Source organism: Microcaecilia unicolor, chromosome 2 (assembly GCF_901765095.1).
Source record: "Microcaecilia unicolor chromosome 2, aMicUni1.1, whole genome shotgun sequence".
NCBI lineage: Eukaryota > Metazoa > Chordata > Amphibia > Gymnophiona > Siphonopidae > Microcaecilia > Microcaecilia unicolor.
The window spans coordinates 158,123,037-158,149,376 of record NC_044032.1 but is presented as its reverse complement, the minus strand read 5'-3'; the positions used below and the strand labels follow the sequence as shown (position 1 = coordinate 158,149,376).

Genomic DNA, 26,340 nt, shown 5'->3' with positions numbered 1-26,340 from the left:
ACCCCATTACATATTATTCTACCGTCGTCCCAAGCAAGGAATCAGAAACAGAAAATAACAGCAGATGAAGGCCATATGGCCTATCAAGTCTGCCCCATCCATATAAACTACTAAGCTCTACAATCCCTTGCTCTTCCTTAGGGATCCTCTGTGTTGGTCCCATGCTTTCTTGAATTCAGAAAAAGTCCTTGTCTCTACCACATCCACTGGGAGGCTATTCCATATATCTATCATCCTTTTCATAAAGAAATGTTTGCTTAATCTATCCATCTTTCACACTCATCCTAAGCTCCCTCATTTCAGAGCTTCCTTTCAACTGAAAGTGGCCCGCCTCCTGTGCATTTATGTCACAGAGGTATTCAACTGTCTCTATCATATCCACCTTTCATCTAAAGTACACATATTGAGATCTTTAACTCTGTCCCCATATTGTAAAGGCAAAGACCACTGACTATTTTATTAGCTGCCTACCTGGATTGACTCCATCCTGTTTCTATCTTTCTGAAAGTTCAATCTCCAAAACTGTACAGAATACTCCAAATGAGCAATCACCAGCAATTTATACATAGAAACATGATGGCAGATAAAAGCTATATGGCCTATCAAGTCTGCTCATCCATATCATCTACTATCTTTTCCTCTCCCTAAGAGATCCCATGTGCTTGACTCGTGCTTTCTTGAATTCAGGTACAGTCTTTATCTGTCCCTCTTCCATCAAGGGAAAGAGAAAGGGGAAAGGGAAATGGGATTTGATATACTGCCTTTCTGAGGTTTTTGCAACTACATTCAAAGCGGTTTACATATATTCAGGTACTTATTTTGTACCAGGGGCAATGGAGGGTTAAGTGACTTGCCCAGAGTCACAAGGAGCTGCAATGGGAGTCGAAGTTCCCCAGGATCAAAGTCCACTGCACTAACCACTAAGCTATGTGTAACAGCCTCCTCAAGAGGAAGTTACACGCATCCACCATCCTTTCCATACCAAAATATTTTCTTAGATTACTCCTGACTCTAAAGCCTTTTAAACGTCATCTCATGTCCTCTCATTCCAGAGTTTTCTTTCAATTGAAAGAGACTCACCTCCAATGCATTTATGCCATGGAGAGTCAAGCAGTTAGCTTAGCGGAGTTTAAAAATGATTTGGGTATCTTCCTAAAAGAAAAGACCATAAAAAGAAAAGTCCACAGAAAATCCACTGCTTATTTCTAGGATATATTCATAAAATAAGAAAAAATGGCAACGCTCTACCTTATAGATCTTGTAGGGTTCCACTTGTCAAACTTTGATTAATTCTCCGATATCTTTGCTGGCAACTTAATCAAAGTTTGACAAGTGGAACCCGGGAAGCACGAAAGGCTCAAGATTATCAAAATATGGCTTGCAGCTTCCAGTAACATTAAGATAAGTCGATTTTTTGCATTATAATCAAAGTTTACCGCAACAGTGCCACAGCGGCATAACTTTTCTATGTCTTAAAATTTCAGCAGTAGTGCACGAAAAAAATTTTTTTTAAATGAACTGATGTGAGCACACTGGTATTCAAATATAGGAATAGATGATTCACCATAAGCAAATAGTGTGCACTACTGGAGGCTGGAGGCAGTCTATGATTATACAGAGTCACAACTGTACAAGCTTGAAATAAGCCTGACACAGGGTGTCTATGTGACGGTATGAGACGCCCCCAACAAACAATCTATTACTGTTGAAGTAAATTGCTTTGCCTTTCAAGAGTTGTGTATGTCTAGGATAAGCAGCATAAAATGTATCGTACTGTTTTGGGATGCTGTCAGGTACTTGTCACCTGGATTGGACACTGCTGGAAACAGGATACTGGGCTTGATGGACTTTTGGTATGTCCCAGTATGGCACCGCTTATGTTCTTATGATATTTAAATGTCTTTATCTCCTATCTCCTGCCTTCCAGCGTACACATATTAAGATCTATAAGTCTTCCCCCACATGCTTTATGATGGAGACCATTGACCATTTTAGTAGCTGTCCTCTAGATCAAACTGAACACAGTACTCCAAATGGGGCCTCATCAGAGACTTACACAAAGGAATTTTCACTTCCTTTTTCCTGTTGGCCATTCGTCTCCTCCTGCACCCAAGTATACAGAACATTACCTCCTTTTTTCTGCTGGTCACTCATCTCCGTAAGCACCCATGCATCCTTCTGGTTTTTGCATAGCCTTTTCTATCTGTTTAGTCACGTAAGAAAATCAGATATGATCTCACGCTCTTTTTTTTCATGCACAGAAGTACCAAGGGCACTCAGTTTATTTACACGTTGCTTATGAGGATCTATGAAGGATGAGGTTAGGACCCAAAGTGGTTAAGTGTATTAAAAATTGGTTGACTGACTGGTGACAGAGAGTGATGGTTAATGAACTTCACTTGGAGGAAAGAAATGTGAGTAGTGGAGTGCCTCTGAAATTAGTACTGGGGCCGATTCTATTCAACATATTTGTGAGGGACATCACTGAAGGCTTAGAGGTTTGCGTTTTATGGATAACATGAAGATTTGCAAGAGTGGACATTCTGGAAGAAGTGAACAACGTGAGAAGTGATCTAAAAAATGAAGAGCAAGGGTAAGGGTGATGCATTTTATATACTGCCTTTCTATGGTGTGAGAATCAGAGAAGCCACAGAGCCCAGAATGAAGGGGGGAAGAGAGAAAAGCCAGAGTGGAAAAACTACAGATCCCAGAATGCATTGCAGGAGGGGCGGAGGCAGGAGCGTAGAGAACACAGATTTCGGAAGAATAGGAGAGAGGAGGACAAACGAGTACCTGAGCCACATGAGAGGAAAGGAGAGGGGGCTGATTGGGAGATGGAATCAGCTGAGGAGAGGGTGGAACACCTGAGGGAGGGGGTGGAGAATGGGGGGATGGAATGGGAGGAGTTGGAGCAGATAGGAGGAGGAGGTGTGGAAGAGGAAATGGAGGTGGGAGAGGAAGTTGCTGGAGAAGAGTGACTTCTGGAGGAGCCCAAAAGTATCAGGAAAGAGTAATAGTCAGGAGAGATCCGGCGGGTGGTTGTCAAGAGGTAAAGTGTTGACAAGTGAGGGTGGTGGATCTTTAAAAGCCTGGCTAAGCTGTGCTGGGGAAAAAAGCCTAGCTAGGCTGAACGGTTGTGAGGCCTTGCTAAAGAGGGCGTTGTTGAGAAGCCTGGCTAGCAGAACTGTGGTTAAAGCCTGACTAGCTGAACTTTGTGGGAAGTCTGGCTAGCTGAGCTGTGTTGGAAGCCTGGCTAGCAGAACTGTGTTTAAAGCCTGACTAGCTGAACTTTGTGGGAAGGCTGGGCTAGCCGAACTGTGTTTGAAGCCTGGCTAGCAGAACTGGGTTTAAAGTCTAACTAGCTGAACTTTGTTTAAAAGACTGGCAAGCGGAACTGTGTTGCACCGCCTTGCTAGCAGAACTGTGTGGCAGTGAGAGCGAACTGCCCGGACGAGTGTGGAGTCGGAAGTGGACAGCACGGATAAGTGAAAGAGACAACTACGCGGCCAGGAGGAGCGGCTGACAATGGTACAATTGAAGCAGTTTCCATATTATGTACAGGTACTTTCTCTGTCCTGAGTAAATCCACAATATACATTTTTGTACCTGGAGTAATGGAGGGTTAAGTGCCTTGCCCTGGGTCACAAGGAGCTGCAGCGTGAGGGAACTGAACAGGGATCCCTGGGTATCAGCTGCAAAGGTTAGGACTTTAAATTAGGCATGGCTGTTTAAAAATACCATCTTGGAAGCCCAGAACAGATGTATTCCACACATTTACAAAGGTGGAAAGAAGAGCAAATGACAGCCTGCATGGTTAAAAGGTACAAGAAAGAGGCTATTATAGCCAAAAGAACAGCCTTCAAAGAAAGGAAAAAGGACCCAAATTAAGAAAATAAGAAACAACACAAGCACTGGCAAGTTAGATGCAAAGCATTGATAAAGAAAGCTAAAAAAGAATATGAAGAGAAACTTGCCACAGAGGCAAAAACTCACAGTAACAATTTTTTCAGGTACATCAGAAGCAGAAAGCCTGTGAGATAATCCATTGGATCATTAGATCATGAAGGAGCAAAAGGGGCACTCAGGGAGGACATGGCTATAGCGGAGAGACTGAATGCTTTACTTTGGTCTTTAGAAAAGAACATGTAAGAGATCTACCTGTATCAGAAATGGTTTTCAAGGGTGACGATTTGGAAGAACTGAACGAAATCTCGGTGGACCTGGAAGAAGTACTGAGCCAAATTAACAAATAAATTCAAAGAAACTGCATGTGATAGGTGGAGAGAGGCTGATATGCATGGACCAAAAAAGGGACCTTGAGGTGATACTGTCTGAGGATCTCAGTGAGGCAAAACAATGCGACTGGGCAACGGCCAAAGCCAGAAAGATACTAGGTTGCACAGAGAGAGGCATAACTAGCAAAAGAAAGAAGGTGCTAATGCCCCTGTAGAAATCATTGGTGAGGCCCCAGTTGGAATACTGTATTTACTTTTGGTGGCCATATCAAGACGAAGTAGTTCAGAGGAAGGTGGCCTAAACAGTACGGGGTTTGTTCCAAAAGACATACGAGAAGAAACTTGAAGATCTCAATATGCATACCTTAGAGGAAAGAAGGGACAGGGGAGATATGATACAGACATTTAAATATTTGAAAGCAGGGGCATAGCCAGACAAAAGATTTTGGGTGGGCCTAGACAAGAAGTGGGTGGGCACCACGTGTTCTCCCCCTTCACCAACCACCAAAAAAAATAATCTCAGCTGGTGGGAAAATGCTTCTTTCCACCTTAGCAGTCTGCAGCAGGCACGCGCTGAAAACTGAACATGCTCAGGTGCTGGTATCCTGGAGAATAGCGTTTTCATTACCATCAGGGGGAAGTCTTCTGCTGGCGGAGCTTGGGATCCCCACCTGCTACCGCTAATATGTGTGCTGCTGTTGGGTGGGCCTGAGCCCTAATTGGGTGGGCCCTGGCCCACCTGTGGTTACGCCACTGCTTGAAAGGTATTAACATACAAACAAATCTTTTACAGAGCAGGGTAAACAACAGAACTAGAGGATATGAACTGAGATTGCATGGTGGTAGACAGAAAGAACATCAGGAAATAATTTTTCATGGAGAAGATGGTGGATGCCTGGAATACCCTCCTCATTTAGGCGGAGGGGATAAAAACAGTGAAGGAAAAATGCCTCACCAATTACTTTTATAGGTATTAATATCTCCTTTCCTCTTAGTTACGCTTTTCTCAGTGCAAAAATGCATGGATCCCTATATAGAAAGAAAATGGAATCAAAGAATAACTTAATTGACCTTCAGGCTTTAAACAGGGCATGAAGAAGTATAATCTGCATACTAGATGGACAAGACACCCCTTCCGAGGTATCCACTGTTACAAATCTTGGAATCATCCGCAAAAAGGCAAATCTTACCTTTTAACCATTCGACAAAGTACTGCAACATACTACTGTTGTTTCTTGGTTTTGCCTATCTGCCATCATTTACTAAGTTATTATCAGGCTTATTTTCGAAAGAGAAGGACGCCTATCTTTCGTCACAAATGGGAAGATGGGCGTCTTTCTCACAGGGTTGCCCAAATTGGTATAATCGAAAGCCGATTTTGGACATCTCCAACTGCTTTCCGACGCAGGGATGGCCAAAGTTCACGGGGGGGCGTGTCGGAGGCAAAGCGAAGGCGGGACTTGGGCGTGTCTAACATATGGATGTCCTTGACCCATAATGGAAAAAAAAAGGGTGTCCCTGATGAGCTCTTGGACAACTTTACCTGGTCCTGTTTTTCTTATGACTAAGGCACAAAAAAGTGCCCGAACTGACGAGATGACCACCGGAGAGAATCAATGATGCCTTCCCCTTACTTCCCCAGTGGTCACTAACCCCCTCCCACCCTCAAAAAAAAAATCTTTCAAAATATTTTGTGCCAGCCTCAAATGTCATACTCAGGTCCAAGGCAGCAGTATGCAGGTCCCTGGAGCAGTTTTAGTGGGTGCAGTGCACTTCAGGCAGGCGGACCCAGGCCCATCCCCCCCACCTGTTACACTTGTGGTGGTAAATGTGAGCCCTCCAAAACCCACCACAAACCCACTGTACCCACATCTAGGTGCCCCCCTTCACCCATAAGGGCTATGGTAGTGGTGTACAGTTGTGGGTAGTAGGTTTTAGGGGGGTTGGGGAGGGGGCTCATCACACAAGGTAAGGGAGCTATGTTCCTGGGAGCAATTTATGAAGTCCACTGTAGTGCCTCCTAGGGTGCCCGGTTGGTGTCCTGGCATGTCAGGGGACCAGTGCACTAGAAATGCTGGCTCCTCCCACGACCAAAGGGCTTGCATTTGGTCATTTCTGAGATGGACGTCCTTGGTTTCCATTATCGCCGAAAATCAGAAATGACCAAGACTAGGGACGACCATCTCTAAGGACGACCTAAATTTCAAGATTTGGGCGTCCCTGACCGTATTATCGAAACGAAAGATGGGCGCCCATCTTGTTTTGATAATACGGGTTTCCCCGCCCCTCCATCGGGACGTTTTGTGAGGATGTCCTCAGCAAAACTTGGGCGTCCCTTTCGATTATGCCCCGCCACGTGTCAAAGCTTTACTAAAATCTAAAACATTTATTTATTTACTTATTTATTGCATTTGTATCCCACATTTTCCCACCTCTTTGCAGGCTCAATGTGGCTTACAATACATCATGAATGGTGGAAATATATAAGAAAATAGACATATAGTAAGTATTACAGAAGGATCTTGGTTCACATTATAATGGTAAAACATGATAGTAGTATGACAAGCAGGTATTATAAGGTAATTCTGGATGTATGTGGAGGAGTTCACATTTGTTGATCTTTTTGGTATACCTTGTTAAAGAGTGCTCTCCCTCCATTCAACTCTCTAGTTAGCCAATCAAAGAAATTAACCAGATTCATCTCACAAGACCTACCTCTGGTAAAACCATGCTGCTTTGAATCCTGAAATCCACGGGATTCCAGAAACTGTTTAGTAGCCTTTTCATTAATACACTCACAATGGAGGTCAGACTAACTAGTGTGTAGTTTCCCCCCCCCCCCCCCCCACAACCTGCTATTGTGGTGAAGGCCCACATCTACCCTTCTCTTCTCCTGCCTCCAAATTCAAAAGGACTCCTTGTGCATTTCGAATTCCTCTCTCCTCTTCTTTCCTGCCCCCTCCCCTTGCTACCCCTTGTTTCTCTCCCACTACTACCTCTGCTCTCTAGCTGGCCCTCCCTGTACCCTCCCCCACCCTTCTGTCTTCTCTGGCCTTCAGCCCGGTTGTGGGCAGCCCCCCTTTAACGGGTGTGCCTGGTTCTTATACCCCACATTTTCCCACTAGTTGCAGGCTCAAAGTGGCTGTTTTATTGAGTTAGAAAGGAAATTTTCTATTCAACTTTTCATTCCAGAGGAGCAAACAGTGGTTTCAGTGCCTGAGAGGCTTAGTTCCTCCCCCCCCCCCCCCCCCCCCCCGGGCAAAATAAATAAATAAAAGGGAAAAGAAGAGATTATTGATTATCAAAGTGGTAGCTTCAGGAACAGAGGAATCATAAAGCTACTCTGAAAGGAGCTAGTCCACATGAATAAATGGAGGAGGTTTTTATCCATATACCAGAACTCTGAGGCGGAAGCAATGGTTACAAGTATGAGGCAAAGAATTCATCTGGATGCTGGATTTTTCCTCCCTCATAAGGTAATAAATAGAAATAAATCAAAACATAGAAAAGAAAATAAGATGACATCTTTTTTATTGGACTAACTTAATACATCTCTTGATTAGCTTTTGAAAGTAACCCTTCTTCTTCAGATCGGAATTAAGCAAATGTTGACAAACATCTGAATATATAAGTACAAAAGAATTCCAATGACAGTCTCACGGGAAGAGGGAGGGGTAGTTTAGATGAGAAACAGGGAGCGCCAGGGAGAGATAGATGGTTGATAAGAGGGTGACAAAGCAGCAGAATTTTACGGTTTATAATGGGCTAGGAAACCCAGATCTTTGTTAAGTCCTGTCTGGTGGGTATCAAAATATTTCATAATTTTGAATTCAAAGGTCTTACGTTTCTAGATTGTATTAAAATTTCCTTTTAGTATTCTTACCATAAGATCATTGCTGTTCTGGTTTTGTGAAGTACTGTCCCACAGAGGTGGCATTAAAATGTTTAATATTGTTATCTATGTAAATTGAGCCTCGTCTTTAGGATCTGGCTTGTTTCTCCAATATAACACCCTTCTTCACACTTTTCGCATTGAATGATAAATACCACATTTGAGCATGAGCATATAAAGGATCCCTTTATGCTGAATGTTTTTCCCATGAGAGTAATAGTAGTATCCCGTGAGATGTGTTGGCACAGTTTGCAGCTATGTATATTGCAGCAGCATATGCCATTTTCTTCTTTTTGAGCTTGTGTGGGAGTTTGCTTTTCACTAATTTCTGTTTCAGATTTGGTGGCTGTCAGAAGGCCAGCACTGGTGGGGCTGGGAATATCTCTTTCAGCAACTCATCCTCCTAGAGTAGTGGCTACAGATCTTTTATACGTTTCAATTTTTCTAGCTCTGGATTGTATGTCACTACAAGAGGGATTCTCTCTGTGGCTTTCTTCTCTTCATACTGCAATAGGTTTTCTCTTGGTATTTTAAGTGAAGAAGCAATATTCTTGGAGATTATTTGGGGGTTGTAGCCTTTTTGTTTGAAGGAATAAATTAGGATTTTGAGATGTTTATCTCTGTCTCTTGGATCAGAACAAATATGGTGGTGCCATGTGGCTTGGCTGTGTATACAGAGAAAATACCTCTTGTAGTAACAAGGGAGGGAGCAATACTAACCATAAGGAGAGGGGCACCTACACAGGTAGGAGGGTGTTGCCGATGTGGGGCGTAAGGCATCAAAGGAAGTTGGGTCAGAGCACTATGATCCCTTGACCCAGCCCTGAATAATTTTCCATTGAAACCTTCACCACTTTACATGTGATCAATAATAATTCCAAAATTATTATTCTGCACCATAATCCTGAGGAAGACTAAGTCAGATGGAGGTATCCTGAATTCTATCTTAAGCAGATTTGGTACTTGCACTGTAATACAAGTGAAATGGCATAGCTAAGTACGCAGAAACAAATGGGGTTCGCAGTTTCCACAAAAATTCAACAGCAAAAGGAAGTGGAACACACAACTTCAAGAGATCAATCCGAGACACCAGGGTGAGATGCTCCAGAAATAAACTTTATTAGGTCCTAATAAAGTTTTTTCTGGAGCATCTCACCCTGGTGTCTCGGATTGATCTCTTGAAGTTGTGTTTTCCACTTCCTTTTGCTATAGCTAAGTATGCCTCATATACACCATAACCTAGCTCTAGTCGATCAGATAATTACATGTGAAAAAAAAATGATTTCTATTTGTGCTGCACATGTGCTAACTCTTGGTACTCCGTAAATGCCCTATAAGTCACTTAAAATATGTAAGCCAAAGGAATTGACAAAATGTCCAACTTTTAGACATCTCACAATTTTCTGAGATCAATTATTATTTTTTTTCTCTGCTTCCTCAATTTGTTTATTTTCTTTCTGCAGTTCTCAATCTTTGACAGCTTCAGATAGAATGCATACCCTGAAGTTGAATAGTCAACTAGGGAGATTAAGACCCCGACTGTGAAGAGGCAGAAAGCAAAAACTCTATCATTCAAGGCAAAGACAAATTTGCTTTCTTGCTTTAGGTATTTATGTAACACTATATGCCAGGGTGCTTTACCATAGATTACATGTTTGCACAGAATTCTGCCTGAAAGGAGCTTGAAAAATTACAGCCATTTCCCAGCACATTTTCTGCCAGCACAGAGATGACCTGAGGGCAATTTACTTTCCTCACCATATTACATTTGCTGCTCTAGTGATTGATATAACTATATTTCTATCGGGTCCTAAATATGTATTTTATCTTTGGAACAAAATTAACAAATAGTGCAACATGACTGTAGGTCTCTGCTAATACAGCTGCAGGAATGATCAATCAGATTTGCCTTTGATATACATTTGAGGCACTGACCAACTGTGCCCATACGCATGTGGCCTGAGTAGGCAATAATATACCTGGCTGTAACCTGAACCTTTATGCTCACATCACTCACAAATCTTGGCGCGGACCCTGTAAACCATCACAGGCCTTAATAAATGTAGCACACCCCATTAGACATTGTATAAATTATATTTTTAGCACACTGTACCATTTTGCTGCTAGTGTTCATTCTTTAATTAAGCAACCCAGAGTCAATTAAGGGCAATAACAGCACCCTAGGAACTGATTTACAAAGAGTACACTGTTTAGAGCTTCATACATCATTCACATAGACAGATTCCAGGATGAAAGTTTCTGCACTCTTCCCCTGGTTGAAACAAGACCCCTTCCATATAATGGAATAATTGGTAACTGCTCTTCTCCCCCCCCCCCCCCCCCCCCCCAGTTTCCTTTGCAAAGGCAGCAGAGATGCAGTAAAAAAAAAAAAAAAAAACACACACCTCACTCCAGAAGCTGTCAAACCTCTCATTACTAATTTAATACTGCTTGTGAATTTTAACTTGTTGCTGCTGTGTGTGAAAGACGAATAACTAGGAATAAAACATTGCACCTACAGAGGGAGAAAAGTGACATCTTTATATTATTTGTTCTCCTCTGCAATGCTGTGGATATCTGCAGTGCTAGAAACATCACAGATAAGAGAGGTATTTACCCAGATAAAGTAGCCTTGCTAAAAGAAGACACAGAAAGAGTAATGTAGTCAGTAGTGCTCTTCCAAAGAACAACAGGAGGACGAAAGAAAGACCAAATACTTTATTCTTGAGAGTACCCGACACTGCACCGTGTTTCGGCTAAGTGCCTGCCTCCTCAGGGGTCTAAACTTAAACAATAATATACACATACATGTAAAAAACAAAATAAAATACTCAAAATACATACTAGAAAGTAGCACATGGCTCCGCAGTATCACCCATACTGTTCAATCTAACGATAGCACCACTCGGCAAAAAAACTGGAATTAATGGGCTTCAACTCATTCATATACGTAGATGTTGTCACCATCTACATACCCTTTAACCGTAACACCACAGAAATAATAGAAAAGGTCAAACAAGGCCTGGACCTCATGGAAAACTGGGCCACAATCTTCAAACTCAAACTAAATAGAGACTAAACCAAATTCCTGGTACTATTCAGCCCGCACAACCCCACATCACAACAACAATTTACAACTAACCACTAAACATACCAAATTGAAACACAACTAAAAGTATTGGGAATCATTCTTGACAAACATTTATCCCTAGACAGTCAAGTATCAGCAGTCACATCAAAATGCTTCAGCACACTACGGAAACTGATAATAGACAATCATTCCGCCTAATAGCACAATTGATGATCCTGTCTAAACTAAACTACTGTAATGCAGCATACGCTGGATGCAAAGAAAGCACAATAAAATCACTCCAAACTGTCCAAAACATGGCAGCAAGACTGCTATTTAAAAAGTCACTGGCTACCTATCAAGGCAAGACTATTCTTCAAAATTAGCACCTTCATCTACAAAACACTATTTGGAATGTCCCCTGAATATATGCTACATCTGATCGTATTATCCCCAAGAAATGTAAGCACAGAAACCAGAGGCTACCTACTTCTCCATTATCCAACTGCAGAAACATAATGTACAAAACCATGTACTTGGCTGGATTCAGCTATATGGGCTCCAAATGGAACTCAATACCCAAGGCCACAAGAAGCATAGCAAACTATCTACAGTTCAGAAAAGAACTGAAGACCTACTTTTAAAAAAATTCTATAACTAAAGACATAAGCTAAAGATGGCCTAAGTCACTTTCAAACTGAAAACTTCACCAAACTTTCTAACTGAAAAACACAACTGTAAGCCACTTTGAAGCGAAACTTGTTTTTGGAAAATATTGTGATACAAGAATGCATAAATAAACAAATAAAAATAAAGTATGTGCCTGGACACATTTTGCATTCCATGGATGCTTTGCAATTTGAAGTTCCTTCTTTAAGTAAAGCTTGTTTGGTTGTGACTAGAAAGGGAGCATTTTTTTTGTGTGTGGCCCCTGTATTGTGGAATACATTCCCATGAACTTTGCAGGCAGTGCAGTTCCTTCCATGTTTTAAACGTCTTTTGAAGGTGTATTATGTAGCTACCTTTGGTACTGCTCTCCCTGAGGGTTAGAGGGCTTGATGTTTTGGGTGCCAGTTGATGTTAAAGTTTGTCCTATTTGCTGATTCTTTTTAAGTATGATTGTGCTTGCCTATCAGAACTGGAGTTCTTTTCTTTTTCTTATTTTTAATAGTACATTGCTGTGATTTCTTGTGAACTTCAGCAGTATATGAAGTTTAATAAACTATAAAGCATAATTAACTTCTTTCTACAAGTTATACTCTTCCTAACCATTTCTCTACCTTGAAATCATCAGATATAACTATCACAAAGGTCTCTCTTCTGCTTTGAGGACATCAATGTCTCACCCTCCATTATGTGGCTCTTTCCTGGATTTCTGCATGCAAAAAAAAGATAACTCTGCATTTTGTTTTTGTACAGAAACTCAGCTTGAAGAGCTTGGCAGCTTTCTTAAATCACTTCAGAACTTAACATCATTCACAAAAAAAACATTTTCCGTCCTAACCCATCTAATATAATAAAACGCACCCTCAACGTTCTGAGGACAACGTTCTGTGAAGCCTTGAAGCCTGAAGCCTTGAAGCCATCTGACGTCACTCCCAGGCTGAGGCTGAAGGGTTCGTGGATTCGTGGTGTGAAGCCTTCAAGCCAGCCAGCTGTCTCTGCCCCGCCCTCGCGACAAAACAAACAAATCCGGAAGCGAAACGTCAGGGAAGGAGGCGGCGCTCCCGACGTCTAGCCTTCCCTTCGCTGTGTTCCGCCTTCAAGGCGGAACACAGCAAAGGGAAAGCTAGACGTCGGGAGCGCCGCCTCCTTCCCTGACGCTTCGCTGCACGAACCGCCACGGAGGTAAAGTTAAAAAGAATTTTAAAAAAAAAAGGGATGCATGGATGCGAAGGGGTGGGGGGGCATGGATGCGAGGGGGGGGCATGGATGCGAGGCATGGATGCGAAGGAGGGGGGGGAGAAGAGGGCGGGCCAGGCTGGGACATGGGAGAGAGCGTAGCATGGATGCGAGGGGGGGGGGGTCATGGAAGGGCGAGAGGGGACTTGCTGGAAAAGGATGAATGGAGGCGGCAGGGGACAGAGGAGCATGGATGGGTATGGATTAGGAGGGCAGGGCACAGGGAGAGAGGGGAATTACTGGAAATGGATGAATGGAGGGGGCAGGGGACAGAGGAGCATGGATGGGCATGGATTGGGAGGGCAGGACTCAGGGAGAGAGGGAAATTGCTGGATAGGGAAAAATGGAGGGGGCCAGGTGACAGAGGAGCATGGATGGGCATGGATTGGAAGGGCAGGACTCAGGGAGAGGGGAATTGCTGGATAGGGATGAATGGAGGGGACAGATGGGCATGGATGGATATGGATTGCAGAGCAGGCCTCAGGCAGAGAGGGGAAATGCTGGATAGGGAAAAAGGGAGGGGCCAGGTGACAGAGGAGCATGGATGGGCATGGATTGGAAGGGCAGGACTCAGGGAGAGGGGAATTGCTGGATAGGGATGAATGGAGGGGACAGATGGGCATGGATGGATATGGATTGCAGAGCAGGCCTCAGGCAGAGAGGGGAAATGCTGGATAGGGAAAAATGGAGGGGCCAGGTGACAGAGGAGCATGGATGGGCATGGATTGGAAGGGCAGGACTCAGGGAGAGGGGAATTGCTGGATAGGGATGAATGGAGGGGACAGATGGGCATGGATGGATATGGATTGCAGAGCAGGCCTCAGGCAGAGAGGGGAAATGCTGGATAGGGAAAAATGGAGGGGCCAGGTGACAGATGAGCATGGATGGGCATGGATTGGAAGGGCAGGACTCAGGGAGAGGGGAATTGCTGGATAGGGATGAATGGAGGGGACAGATGGGCATGGATGGATATGGATTGCAGAGCAGGCCTCAGGCAGAGAGGGGAAATGCTGGATAGGGAAAAATGGAGGGGCCAGGTGACAGAGGAGCATGGATGGGCATGGATTGGAAGGGCAGGACTCAGGGAGAGGGGAATTGCTGCATAGGGATGAATGGAGGGGACAGATGGGCATGGATGGATATGGATTGCAGGGCAGGCCTCAGGCAGAGAGGGGAAATGCTGGATAGGGATGAATGGAGGGGGCAGGTGACAGACAAACATGGATGGCCATGGATTGGGAGGGCAGGGCTCAGGGACAGAGGGGAATTGCTGGAAAAGGATGAATGGAGGGGGCAGGGGACAGATGGCCATGGATTGGGAGGGCACGGCTCACACTCTCTCTCTCATATACAATGTCTTTCTGACTCTCACTCTCACACACTCTGTCTCACACTGTATCACATTCACTCTCTATGTGCCACACAGTCACTCACACACTCGCTTGGTCTCATACACTCACTCAAACAGAGAATCTGTGTCTCACACACACACTCTCTCTCTCGCCCACACACACACACTCTCACTCACACTGTGTCTCACATACACACTTGCACACACTCTCATTCTCACACACACACTCTCTCACAAACACACTCACACCCAGACTCACGCTCTCTCTCACACAATCACACTTTCACTCTGACTCTCAAACAGTCACTCTCACATACACTCTCCCAAACATACACACTCCGAGGAAAACCTTGCTAGCGCCCGTTTCATTTGTGTCAGAAACGGGCCTGTTTTACTAGTTTACAATATTACTCACATTATTGCCCAAGGACCAGTCCCAGAGGGATGCCACAAATCAGTTCTCTTTCCTCAGAGTGAATTCCATTTACCACTCTATGTAATAAAGCCTGACTCAGAATTCTCCTTTATATTCCGAGTCTATGAAGATTCTCTTAGAAACATACTCTCCAAGGCAGACAGGAAATCAACAATTTTATTTACAGTTAGCTTTTATAACTTCTCTGACTTAAGTGATATAATTTTTAACAATAGGCAACAATTTCCAATGTTAGTGTCAGGATGGACCAGAAGCGGAGCCAGGTTGGCGGCATGGAGGGAGCGAAAGTGGTGCGAGAGTGGACTTCCGCCGGCGCACATTTTCTATGCAACATGATAGGCGCCGGCGCTGGCAGAACTCCGTTTGGGGGAGCAGCATCTCCCCTGGCGCCCCACCTAGCAACACCACTGGGATGGACTAGCCCTCCTCTAGAGCTCAGTGCAGCAAACAAAACTGTAGCAGGACAGAGCTGCCAGCTGCTCTGCCATTTGGCTTAGGCTTAGCAGAATTTCTCCCATATGGCTTTACCAAACATTGCTTCCAGCCCATACCTTGCTCCTTCCCTCTGGCTCATGCTCCAGGTTCTACCCTCAGCCTATACTTGGCAAAATTCCTGACTTCACCAAAGTCTACCTTATTCCTGGTTTTCACCATACTCTATTTTCAGGGACCTCCTTGCCCTGGGAATGGACAATCCGTACCTTATTCCTGACCCAGCATCTACTTTGGGGTCTTCACTGCCCTGGGCTGGATAGCCCATTTACTCCAACTGGCCAGCTCTGAGGGAGTTCCTTTTCTCCTTTCTCCCTCCTTCTCTCCTCACTCTATTTGTCCCAGGAACATTTTCAAGCTTTTATTCCAGTCCACGTGTGTCCTAAGCTCCTCCCTTTTTTGTTTCTCATTGGTGACCAACCTTTCATCCACATTCCCCAGAATCCATTGCCTGCATGTCTCTGAGCTTCCTCTATGTATAGGAAAGAGACAGCCACTTGCTACCCCTCCCCCTCCAGAAATAATCAAAAAGAAACAGTAGAATCCAATATACAATCAAGTAAACTACAATATTCCACTTCCCACTTATGTAGGATAAATGCTTCCTTTTTAGCTGCTTATAAGCATTTATCCTACAGTGGGAAGTGTAATATTATAGCTGTCTTGAGAATACACATTTTCTCTAGAGGCAAGCTGCTTTCTTGCATTTCCAGGTAGGGATATTTATAATTCTTTAACTTATTGACTGGTCCCTTGTATGGGGTGGAACTGCACTCTTTTGGAAAGCTGCCTGGTTTTCCCCAGGGTCTGTACCCCTCCCCCCTTCACTTAGTAAGACCTCTTTGCGGAATCACAATATTCAATAGTATACATTAAAAAACAGATGAACCACTAGTAACTGCACAAAAACTTGATGATAAAGGCAGTTATCTAACTGAATTAAGGAGATAGGTGAAAGGAAAGAAAGGTAAAGTGGACGTTCAATATTTATCTTTTCAGTAACATTTTTAACAGGCTGTACTAGTTGTGTGGAGCTATCAATTTAAATGTATAGCTACCATCAACCTTGTTGTGCAGGAGGTTGAATGGTGGCAAATTGAGTGGTAATAAGGGAAGGGAAGGGAAACTGGACTTGATATAACGCCTTTCTGAAGTTTTTGCAACTACATTCAAAGTGGTTTACATATATTCAGGTACTTATTTTGTACCAGCACATAATGAGGCATTTGGAGCTGGCAGGGCTTTAAGACATAAGCTACATCATCATCTTCATTACAAAATGTACGAATCTCATTCATATTCTGACATTCAGAATCACTCTGATGACACTGGTCTCCAATAGAAACAAAGGTATGAAACATGTGGAGCTAAGCTAGTGACACTTCAGCTTTGGAATGAGGGGGATAGACTCAGAAGTAACCTGAGGAAATACTTCACGAAAAGGGTTGTGAATTCGTGGAACGACCTCATGGTGGAAGTGGTAGAGTAGTAAATAGACCTTGGGACAGTACATGGGATCTCTAAGGGAGTGACTGGGACAGTGGATGGCATGGATGGTAAAGGAGATCATAGGCCTATGCTTTTTGCTATTATGAATTTTACGGTCAGTGAAAGAATATGGGGGAGTACAGTAGCAAGTATTCAGTGATACACACTGAAGACCGTGGCAAGCATATAGGAGGAGGTGGGGGGGATGAAATGAAATGAAATGAGATGATCAAATAGAAGTTATGCAAATAACGAGGATGTGTCTTACGTAAATTACCTGGAACATCGTATAGCCCCATCATACAAGAACAAACTGGTTTTGGGCAGAATTTGTTTTCCTCAAAAGTGTGTGAAGACATGAGAAGTCAGACATTGACCTCTTCAAGCTACCCCTTGACTGACTTTTGCTAAATATGCATGTCTGGACTGTATCATTTTATGCACCTTCTGCTAAAATACGTAGTGCTAAACAGCATCACCATCACACATTAGTAAGGGGCGGTGAACAAGATTAACAAGTGTTATGTTACTAATCAGTATTATGTGTATGCACTAATAAGACATATATGTATTATCCTGAGGTGTACTTATGGAAATCACAAAATTGTAACACTATAAAATGTTAGAGACTCCAATGCAGTCCTAGGGCGTCTAACGTTTAGCGTGCCCACAATTTTAGAACACGCTAAAAACATGAGCGCGCCGTAGTAGAAGACGCCCACTGTTTCTTCACATCAGGTTTCTGTTCAGTTCAGTATTATCTCCAAGACCTTGTATATGGACCTGTCAAGTATTAATTTTCACTCAGGCACTTCCCTTATTTAGTATATAGATGACCTCCTACTGGCTTCCCCCACCTCCTCTCAGTGTGTGCAAGACACCCATCATTTACTATCTGAACTGGCTGAAAGGGTTCACTGGATGTCACTAGAAACGTTGCAGTTCAGTTCCCAAGAAGTTGAATATCTGGGATTTATTTTGACCCCCGGACATCATAAGCTCTCCCCAAAGCAGTTAAAGGTTATTTTCCACTTCCCTGTTCCAAGAGACATGTTAGGGTTCTGCTTGGCATGGCAGGGTTTTGTCATGTATGGATACCTGCTTATGGGGAAGTAGTGAAACCTTTTGTAGCTTCGAAAGTAAAAGAAGCCCCCTGAGAAACTGTATGGACCTCTGATTTAGCGACTGCATTGCATAGACTTAAACATGCACTTATGACAGCACATGCTCTAGGCCTTCCTGATTATAACAAGCCTTTTACTCTGATTTTTAATAAAAACCAGGATGTTGTTTCTGGGGTTCTGACTCAACCTTGGGGCCCCAATAATAGACCCACTGCTTATTACTCTTGTCAGCTGGACCCTGTGGCTAAAGAAGCAGTATCTTGTTTGAGAGCTGTAGCTGCTGCAGCTGCTATTATTGAAAAAGTGCAGCGCTTAGTACTAGGTCACCCATTAACTGTTATGGTCCCGCATGTAGTGGAGGCCTTATTGTTGCAGCATAACACTCAACATTTTTCTAACCAGCGTCTTAACCATTATGAAATTAGATTCCTTACAGCACTCTGTAGACCTGTGTAGTCTGATATTCTGTCACTAAAGAACAAATCCTCCTTACTCTGGATGATATCTTTTTTTGTTTGGGAGGGAGGACAGGATTTGCTCCAGCAGTTTTTGATTTGGCTAAATTCTTTAACTAGAAGTCTTCAGTTCATGACCAGATTCAGTGAGAAACAAACAAACTGATTTTTTAGATGTCTGCATATATAGACAGGATGATACAATTCAGACCACTTTATATCGTAAGCTCATGACAAAAAGCATGTATATCAGCACCTGGAAAAATTGCCCGGCGTTGTGTGCGCTGCTGCATTTTTCACTAGCATCACTTAAATTCTGTGCTTCTTAAGACTGTGGCTTGGGAGCCACATGTGACTCCTCAGGGTTCTCATGGTGCACTTCAGGAAATTTAAATCCACATGTAGTGGTGTGAATATTCTAAATATTTGTGAAGCAGATGTTAATTTGCCAATGAGGGAAAAGTCTCAACTGCTATGGCTGTTGTTTACACATAAACATTCGTTGTGTAGCCCATAGAAAAAGTCATCATCGACTTAAAAACCCTCGATTATTAATTTTTTTAATTTTATTCAATTTTACTATATCAATGTCTGTGCATATATAATTTAGCCTTAAAACTTAATGGCCATATCAAAATATATCAAAATGTATCAAAAAATCAAAAATGATCACTTATCTTGCCCAGAAAATACGGAACAATGTTGTTCTCTTAGTGCTTTCAATGTATCTGGTAAAACGCTAGATCCAAACAATAAATAAATGCAAAGGTTCCAACGGTCCCGTTTCGAATGTCTTCATCAGGGAACCTGCTTATTTATGGAACACTGCGCCGTCATAACTGTATTCGCTATGATTTTCAACGAAAATTATGTCTTCTGAAAAAAGATTATATCTTCTGAAAAAGACTTCTCGGCTGAGAAGTCTTTTTCAGAAGATATAATCTTTTTTCAGAAGACATAATTTTCGTTGAAAATCATAGCGAATACAGTTATGACGGCGCAGTGTTCCATAAATAAGCAGGTTCCCTGATGAAGACATTCGAAACGGGACCGTTGGAACCTTTGCATTTATTTATTGTTTGGATCTAGCGTTTTACCAGATACATTGAAAGCACTAAGAGAACAACATTGTTCCGTATTTTCTGGGCAAGATAAGTGATCATTTTTGATTTTTTGATACATTTTGATATATTTTGATATGGCCATTAAGTTTTAAGGCTAAATTATATATGCACAGACATTGATATAGTAAAATTGAATAAAATTAAAAAAATTAATAATCGAGGGTTTTTAAGTCGATGATGACTTTTTCTATGGGCTACACAACGAATGTTTATGTGTAAACAACAGCCATAGCAGTTGAGACTTTTCCCTCATTGGCAAATTAACATCTGCTTCACAAATATTTAGATTATCTATGATAGCCAGCAGAGAATCTGTTATGCAAGTTTGATATGTGGTGTGAATATTTACAGCTTTTCAGGATGTGTAAATGTTGTTAGATCTTCAGCTTTTTAGAGTGTGTTCACATTGTGGTTTTTGCTGAAGTTTTTGCCCAATTTCATTTCTGAAGAATTACATCTAGGGGTTAGATTTAGGGTTCATAATTCCAGGGTTCTAAAAGATGCCCTGATCCATCATCCCTGGTGGAGGGCTATCACTGCAATAACCAGAGTAGGTGTATTGGGAAGGCAGGAATATAAAATAGATGGAAATACTCAGGTAGTTGTGAACAAAGATTCATGGCACCAGATCCCAGCCCTGGTTCTGTCTGAACTAGAAATATAAAGGAACAGGAGGAAATTGATTGGAGAAGTGATGCTTGGGGAAATATGACAAGAGGTTTATAAAATCATGAGTGAAGTGGTAGATATGAATTGCTTGTTTACTCTTTTCAAAAGTAGAAGGACTAGGGGGCACTCGATGACGCTGCTAAGTAGCATATTTATAACAAACCAGAAAAAAGTGAGGCACATTACCCTTACTGAACCTGCTCCCTGGATGAGCAACAAACCAGGGAAACTGAAGAACTAATGAAGATGGTACTTTTGAAACTAGGGATGCTCAAGCCACCCCAGCATCCATGGAGCTGACACTTATGCACTGGGTATGTGACAATGTGCTTTCACGAATTCAAAAACACATGGGATAAAAAGAGGATCCTTGGTTAAGAAGAAGTGAATTAAAAGTCATTGGTCAACCATGACCTACAGTATGTACCAGGAAGTAAACTGGGCATAATAGATGGGCTTTATGATTCTTATCTACCGTAATACTTTATGTTTCTGTGACTCACTATTATCTCCATCACGAAAGTACATGCTGCCTGGCATTTCATTCTCACTGTACGGAAATGTAGCTTCAGCCAGTAAATCGAAAAGGATGTTAGAAAGCAATAATATGCAAAACCACTTGTAGATCTGACGTTTTGAATAATTGCTCTGGTCCTTGGAGAAGGCATACAGCCAATTTGCCAGGTTACTCAGGTTCAGTACCTACACTTGAAAGAGCAAAACACTAGGAAGGTAAGGAAACAATTACACTGTAAGTTCAGAAGAGCCATAAAGAGGAGGAATCTTGCAATGAGTTTTCTGTACAATAAAGCTGAATTGCTGATACGTTCCAAATGAGTGGCTCCCCCTGCCAGGGAGTACAAGGAATGACTGTACTGTAAACACCAGCTACAAAACCTTAAAGAAAATATCATTTTCACATATACAGCATTTTGTTCACCAGATATTACTACTGCTACTTATCATTTCTAAAGCACTACTAGACTTACGCAGCACTGTACACTTGAACATGAAGAGACAGTCCCTGCCCGACAGAGCTTACAATCTAATTAGGACAGACAAACAGGACAAACAAGAGATAAGGGAATATTAAAGTGAGGATGATAAAATAAGGGTTCTGAACAAGTGAATAAGGGTTAGGAGTTAAAAGCTGCATCAAAAAGGTGGGCTTTTAGATTAGATTTGAAGACGGCCAGAGATGGAGCTTGACTACTGGCTCAGGAAGTCTATTCCAGGTATATGGTGCAGCAAGATAAAAGGAAGGGAGTCTGGAGTTAGCAGTGGAGGAGAAGGGTGCAGATAAGAGAAGAGAGATTTACCCAGTGAATGGAGTTCCCGGGGAGGAGTGTAGGGAGAGATGAGAGTGGAGAGGTACTGAGGAGCTGCAGAGTGAATGCACTTATAAGTCAATAAGAGGAGTTTGAACTGTATGCGGAAACGGATAAGGAGCCAGTGAAGTGACTTGAGGAGATGGCTAATATGAGATATAAAACTGGAAAGCTGAACACATTAGCTTTTTACATTTTTTTAACCTGACATTTAAGCATAGTACACAGGCACAACTCATCTCCCCTGGGTTTTGATATCTTATTCAGGAAAGAAATAGGGTTAAAATAAATAGCACCAGCCTGCCTTGGTTTCCATAGAAACACCATGTCTGCTAAGGATGTATTACCAACTAGTGGCTTCTCAGCAGACTTCCTTGCTGTTATCTATTGTTCTCACAAAAGATCTTTTATAGCTCCACTGAAATGTACTTTAAGGCATGGCCTTAAAACAAAGTATTCCAGGACTTAATAAAATGTAATACAGTATACTAGTAGAAATAAAAAGAATGTAGTACATATCATGAGGTCTATTTTGCTTTGTAGCAGCTCTCATCTCCCTTTCTCTCTCAGAGGCCAACAAAACGCAGGAGGCTTTAGTGCAGAGCTTAGAGTGGGATCTGCACACAGTCTTCTTTGTAATTATGACTGCTCTATTGAGAAAAGGGCTTACTGCTCAAGAAAACTGTATGTAAAGATTTGCATATACATCAGCACACTGCATTTTTAAATGAAGATATTAGCTATTAAACCCAGAAGCAAAGAACTGTGCAGTAGACCCGAAGTCAAGTACACAGTTTTTAACGCCAGGGCTTAACATGTGGTCTGAAGAGCTGTAAAAAAAATTAGCTTGTTTTTATTTTATTTTTATATAGCTAGCATTAATAGTAGGATTTCATGCCTGTTTCTTCTCTTTTGTATGAGCATGAAAGACCCAAACTATTTTCTTGCTTTGTTGAAGGGGATGGGTCAATAAAAAGAAATGGCAGGGGGCTGAGGTGATCCTGTTGCCAAATGCAGGGTTAACAGGGAGGTGCTGCAGCTTTGAAATGAAAAGTAAAGCACTCAAGAGCAGAACTTTAAATCCAGATCCAGGTGCTAATACAAGATTTTGTTTGTGTGCAAAGCACTGATTCTGCTAACACATGCCTATGTACATGTCTCCATGATGACCAGTGTGTTCTACAATGTTTGTGCACATTTTCTGGGTTCAAATCATATTTGTATACAATTAGGTTACAGCTCCAAATGCAAAAATATTTTTTTACGTATGCATTAGGAAACTGTGTGATGAGCTTCAGTGCACAGCTCTAACACACAACTTAATATAAGACCATCAACATGGGCCAAAAGAAATGCAATTGCTGAATGCTATACACAGGCTATGGGATATTTGCCATCATTATTGGTTCATTGTTTGACTGTGTATAAAAATATATAGTGCAACGTTATTAAGCAAATTAAAGCAATATTATATGAAAAGTACACAGAGATACACAAAATGTGTTTCAACACAGTTGATTGAGATGCATCAATAATCATGTGTCAATTTCTGTGGTCCTACTTTAGCATACCCCCATTCAGCATGATTTAATGCATCAGGATAATATAGAAACTCAAGAAATCACAACATAAACGACAGAGATCTTGAAAGAATCGGCAAGTGTCATTTGCTTCTCTGACTTCCTAGGTCTGTATCACGGAACTCCAATCTAGTGGCCACTTATGGTGATTATTTAACCAACCTCTAATCTCAGGAATTCAAGAGAACATACATACTTGCCCACTGCACTCACCTTGATCTAATACTACCTCCTCTTCCCTTTTAGGCTGCTGCAGTACAGCTTCTCCATTTGCATTCCCTGTTCCTAAAGAGAAGAGTTTCAGAATGTCAATATCTCTGATTAACTCTACTAAGCCATTCTTTCTCAGGGAGTTTCAATAGCGAGAGGCAGAATTAAGCAAAAAGGTAGCAACATATATCAACAAAAAGCTGCATTCCACATTTATACATCTCCAGTATTATGGTTATATATCTTTCACTGGCGAAGTCCTTAATTTTTTTTATCCAAGATTAATCAGAAAACTATGACACTTGTATTACTATTGATCCGACTGGGAAAGCTAAAATGAGGACCACCTGTCAGTTGGGTCTGGGAGGTATGAGATAAAATGATCTGTCTCGACTCCATGACAGAGACCTTCTACTGCACCACAATCCAAATGTCCAACTACTAGATCATTCCTGCTCCATGAGAGTCTTTGATAACAGATACACATCGTGCATTATAAATCCTCTATGATTTCACTTCTAAAAATGCACTGTTTAAATTTTATTTTTAAGATGTGCAAATTCCAATATTATCAACAGGAAAATTGAAACACTGTTACCCAGAAACTGATGTGATCAAGCTAACATTGTCAGATATAACAGATATTTGGAAAAGTGTAAAAAAAAACAAAAAAAAAAACTAGTTATATCAGTACTATTTATTGTCACTGGTCATTGATTACTGTATTTTTGTTTTTGATGTAAATTCTTTGGGAGCATATTTATGAATGAAGTGTAAAAAGGAAATTAAATACCTTGGGCCTAGTATTCAAAAGATTTTAACCAGGCAGGAGAGGCTACTGTCCATTTAATCCTCACTGAGCTGGCCATCCAGCAATATTCAGTGGCATTTATGGGGGGGGGGGGGGGAATTATCAACGTGGGTTACCACTAAGACATGTTATCTTACTGTTAACCCCAGTTGTTAGTAATTAGATTTTATTGCATAAAATGGGACTTGCACTAAAATAGCACTAGTTAGTGGTAAAATAGCATGTTTTAACATTAGCCCACATTGACAAGTACATATCTTAGTTAGTGCACTCAATACTGCCAGGCACTGTCCACTTAGTGGCGGAGCACCTAGGGGCAGAGTTGGAACTTAATGGATTAGCAGCGATATTCAGTCTGCTAACTGGCTAAGTATGTGGATAAAGTTAGGATAGTTTGTTATCCTAACTTTATCTACCAATCTAACCAGGGCATTATAGCCTCTCTAGCCTTCTCTTTTGTGGCCAGTGTAATTGGTCAGCATGAGGTTTACTCATCAGACAAGATACCATTGAGATTATTCTGTTCTAAGACTCCTAGGAGATCTTTTACTAAAGCTTAGCTCAAGTTATCTGCAGCAAGGCCCATTTTATTCATACGGGCACTGTTGTAGATAACTCGAGCTAAGCTTTAGTAAAAGACTCCCTTAGACTCTTCCATCCTTTCAACTCAAATACACAAAACCCAGAGAATAGACTCCAAATGTTCCAGTATCCCAATAATAGTATTTTGTACCAGTGAACAGATACTTTTATGGACAGCAGAGTCTGGCAGTTTACAGAGTGAATATGGAGATAATTACATGGAGCATTTTCCATATGAAAACATGTTTTATATGCTAATAAGCAGGCCTTATAAAATTGTTTAGGTGTATATATGTGTAAAAAATAGACAAACCAAAAACTGTGTCTATTGTTCTACAATCTGTGTGCATGTGTTCCCAGGGCTGTTGTTTGGGTGGAAGAGGGGCACATCTGTAACGTGTGCATATTTTATAAAATATATGTACGCACAGAGTACATACACATTTATACCTTCTCTGGTACAGGTGTAAATGTGTGCGCCACCGGGGGTCATATTAAGGAGTCCTTTTCATATAAAGGCATGTGAAGGGCAATTCCTATAATTTAGGCGTTGGTATTTACACACCCATTGTATGTGTACGTGTCTAGAAACTAGCACTTAAGGGTGTACATATGCACATCTGCCTAATTCCTAGCAGGGTGCCTAAGTGATATTCTGAAAATACCTGTTTAACTTACATAGGGGCCCTTTTACAAAGTGACAGTAAGCCCAATGCAGGCTTACTGCACACTAATCTGGAGCTACCGCTGGCCCAACGTAGGTGCCGATGGTAGTTCCAGCCCCAGCACACACCATTTCCCACGATAGGGAAAATCGGCCCGTATTTTTTAGCAAGGCACTAACCCCGCAGTAATCAGGCAGCGCTGCTCACTACCTGGTTACTGCTGGGCTAGCGCAGGAGCCTTTACTGCCACCTCAATGGGTGGCTGTAAGTGCTCCCCCTTGCAATGCCACACGGTAAGTGCAACCTGGCCATGGCTATTTTCAGGTTTGTTTGTTTTTTACTTGCTGTAGTAAAAATGGCCCCCACCGGTAGCACAGGGCCCTTTTTATCGCAGCTTGGTAACCTAAATATTAGGTGTGCTGATACTGGATTAAGCCTAGGTTCCACTATAGAATAAACTCCCTAATACTTTATGGCGGTGCCCAGTTATAGAATTGCCTCCATAATGCTTGGATTATCAATGTCTTGTCCTCCTACAGTTGATGATGTTTCTGTTGACTTTTGCAGCCAGGAAATTGCACACTAAACAGCTACTCAATAACAGAAATTTCAAATGTTCTTTCCTTTATATAATAGTGACTAAGTCTGCACTTATGAGTGCCCATTTACGCACCCCCACTTATGCCAACTCAAAGGCTGGTTTGAATGCGAGTGCCCAAAAATGCTTAATGCGCGTGTAAATACAGGTATTCTGTAACCTATGGGCACATATTCTGGCCACACCCATGACCCACCAATGCTCCTCCCATGGGAACGCCCCCTTTGCGGTAATCCATGAGTACTTAGGCGCCCATATATAGAACAGTGCCTAAGTACAGTTATGGATTTAACTGGCGTTTTAACCCTGTTTTTGTGCCTAATTTATG

General features: G+C 42.0%; 1 protein-coding gene across 4 annotated transcripts in view; it reads right to left on the bottom strand.

The window, feature by feature from the left end:
• Nucleotides 1-26,340, bottom strand: part of PAM (peptidylglycine alpha-amidating monooxygenase) — a 553,254-nt gene that overhangs the window by 113,823 nt on the left and 413,091 nt on the right. For all 4 annotated transcript variants that reach the window (XM_030193423.1, XM_030193421.1, XM_030193424.1 and 1 more), the window contains exon 14: nt 23,360-23,431. In XM_030193423.1, coding sequence (XP_030049283.1) covers nt 23,360-23,431 — 72 coding nt within the window. The remainder of the gene's footprint in view (nt 1-23,359; nt 23,432-26,340) is intronic.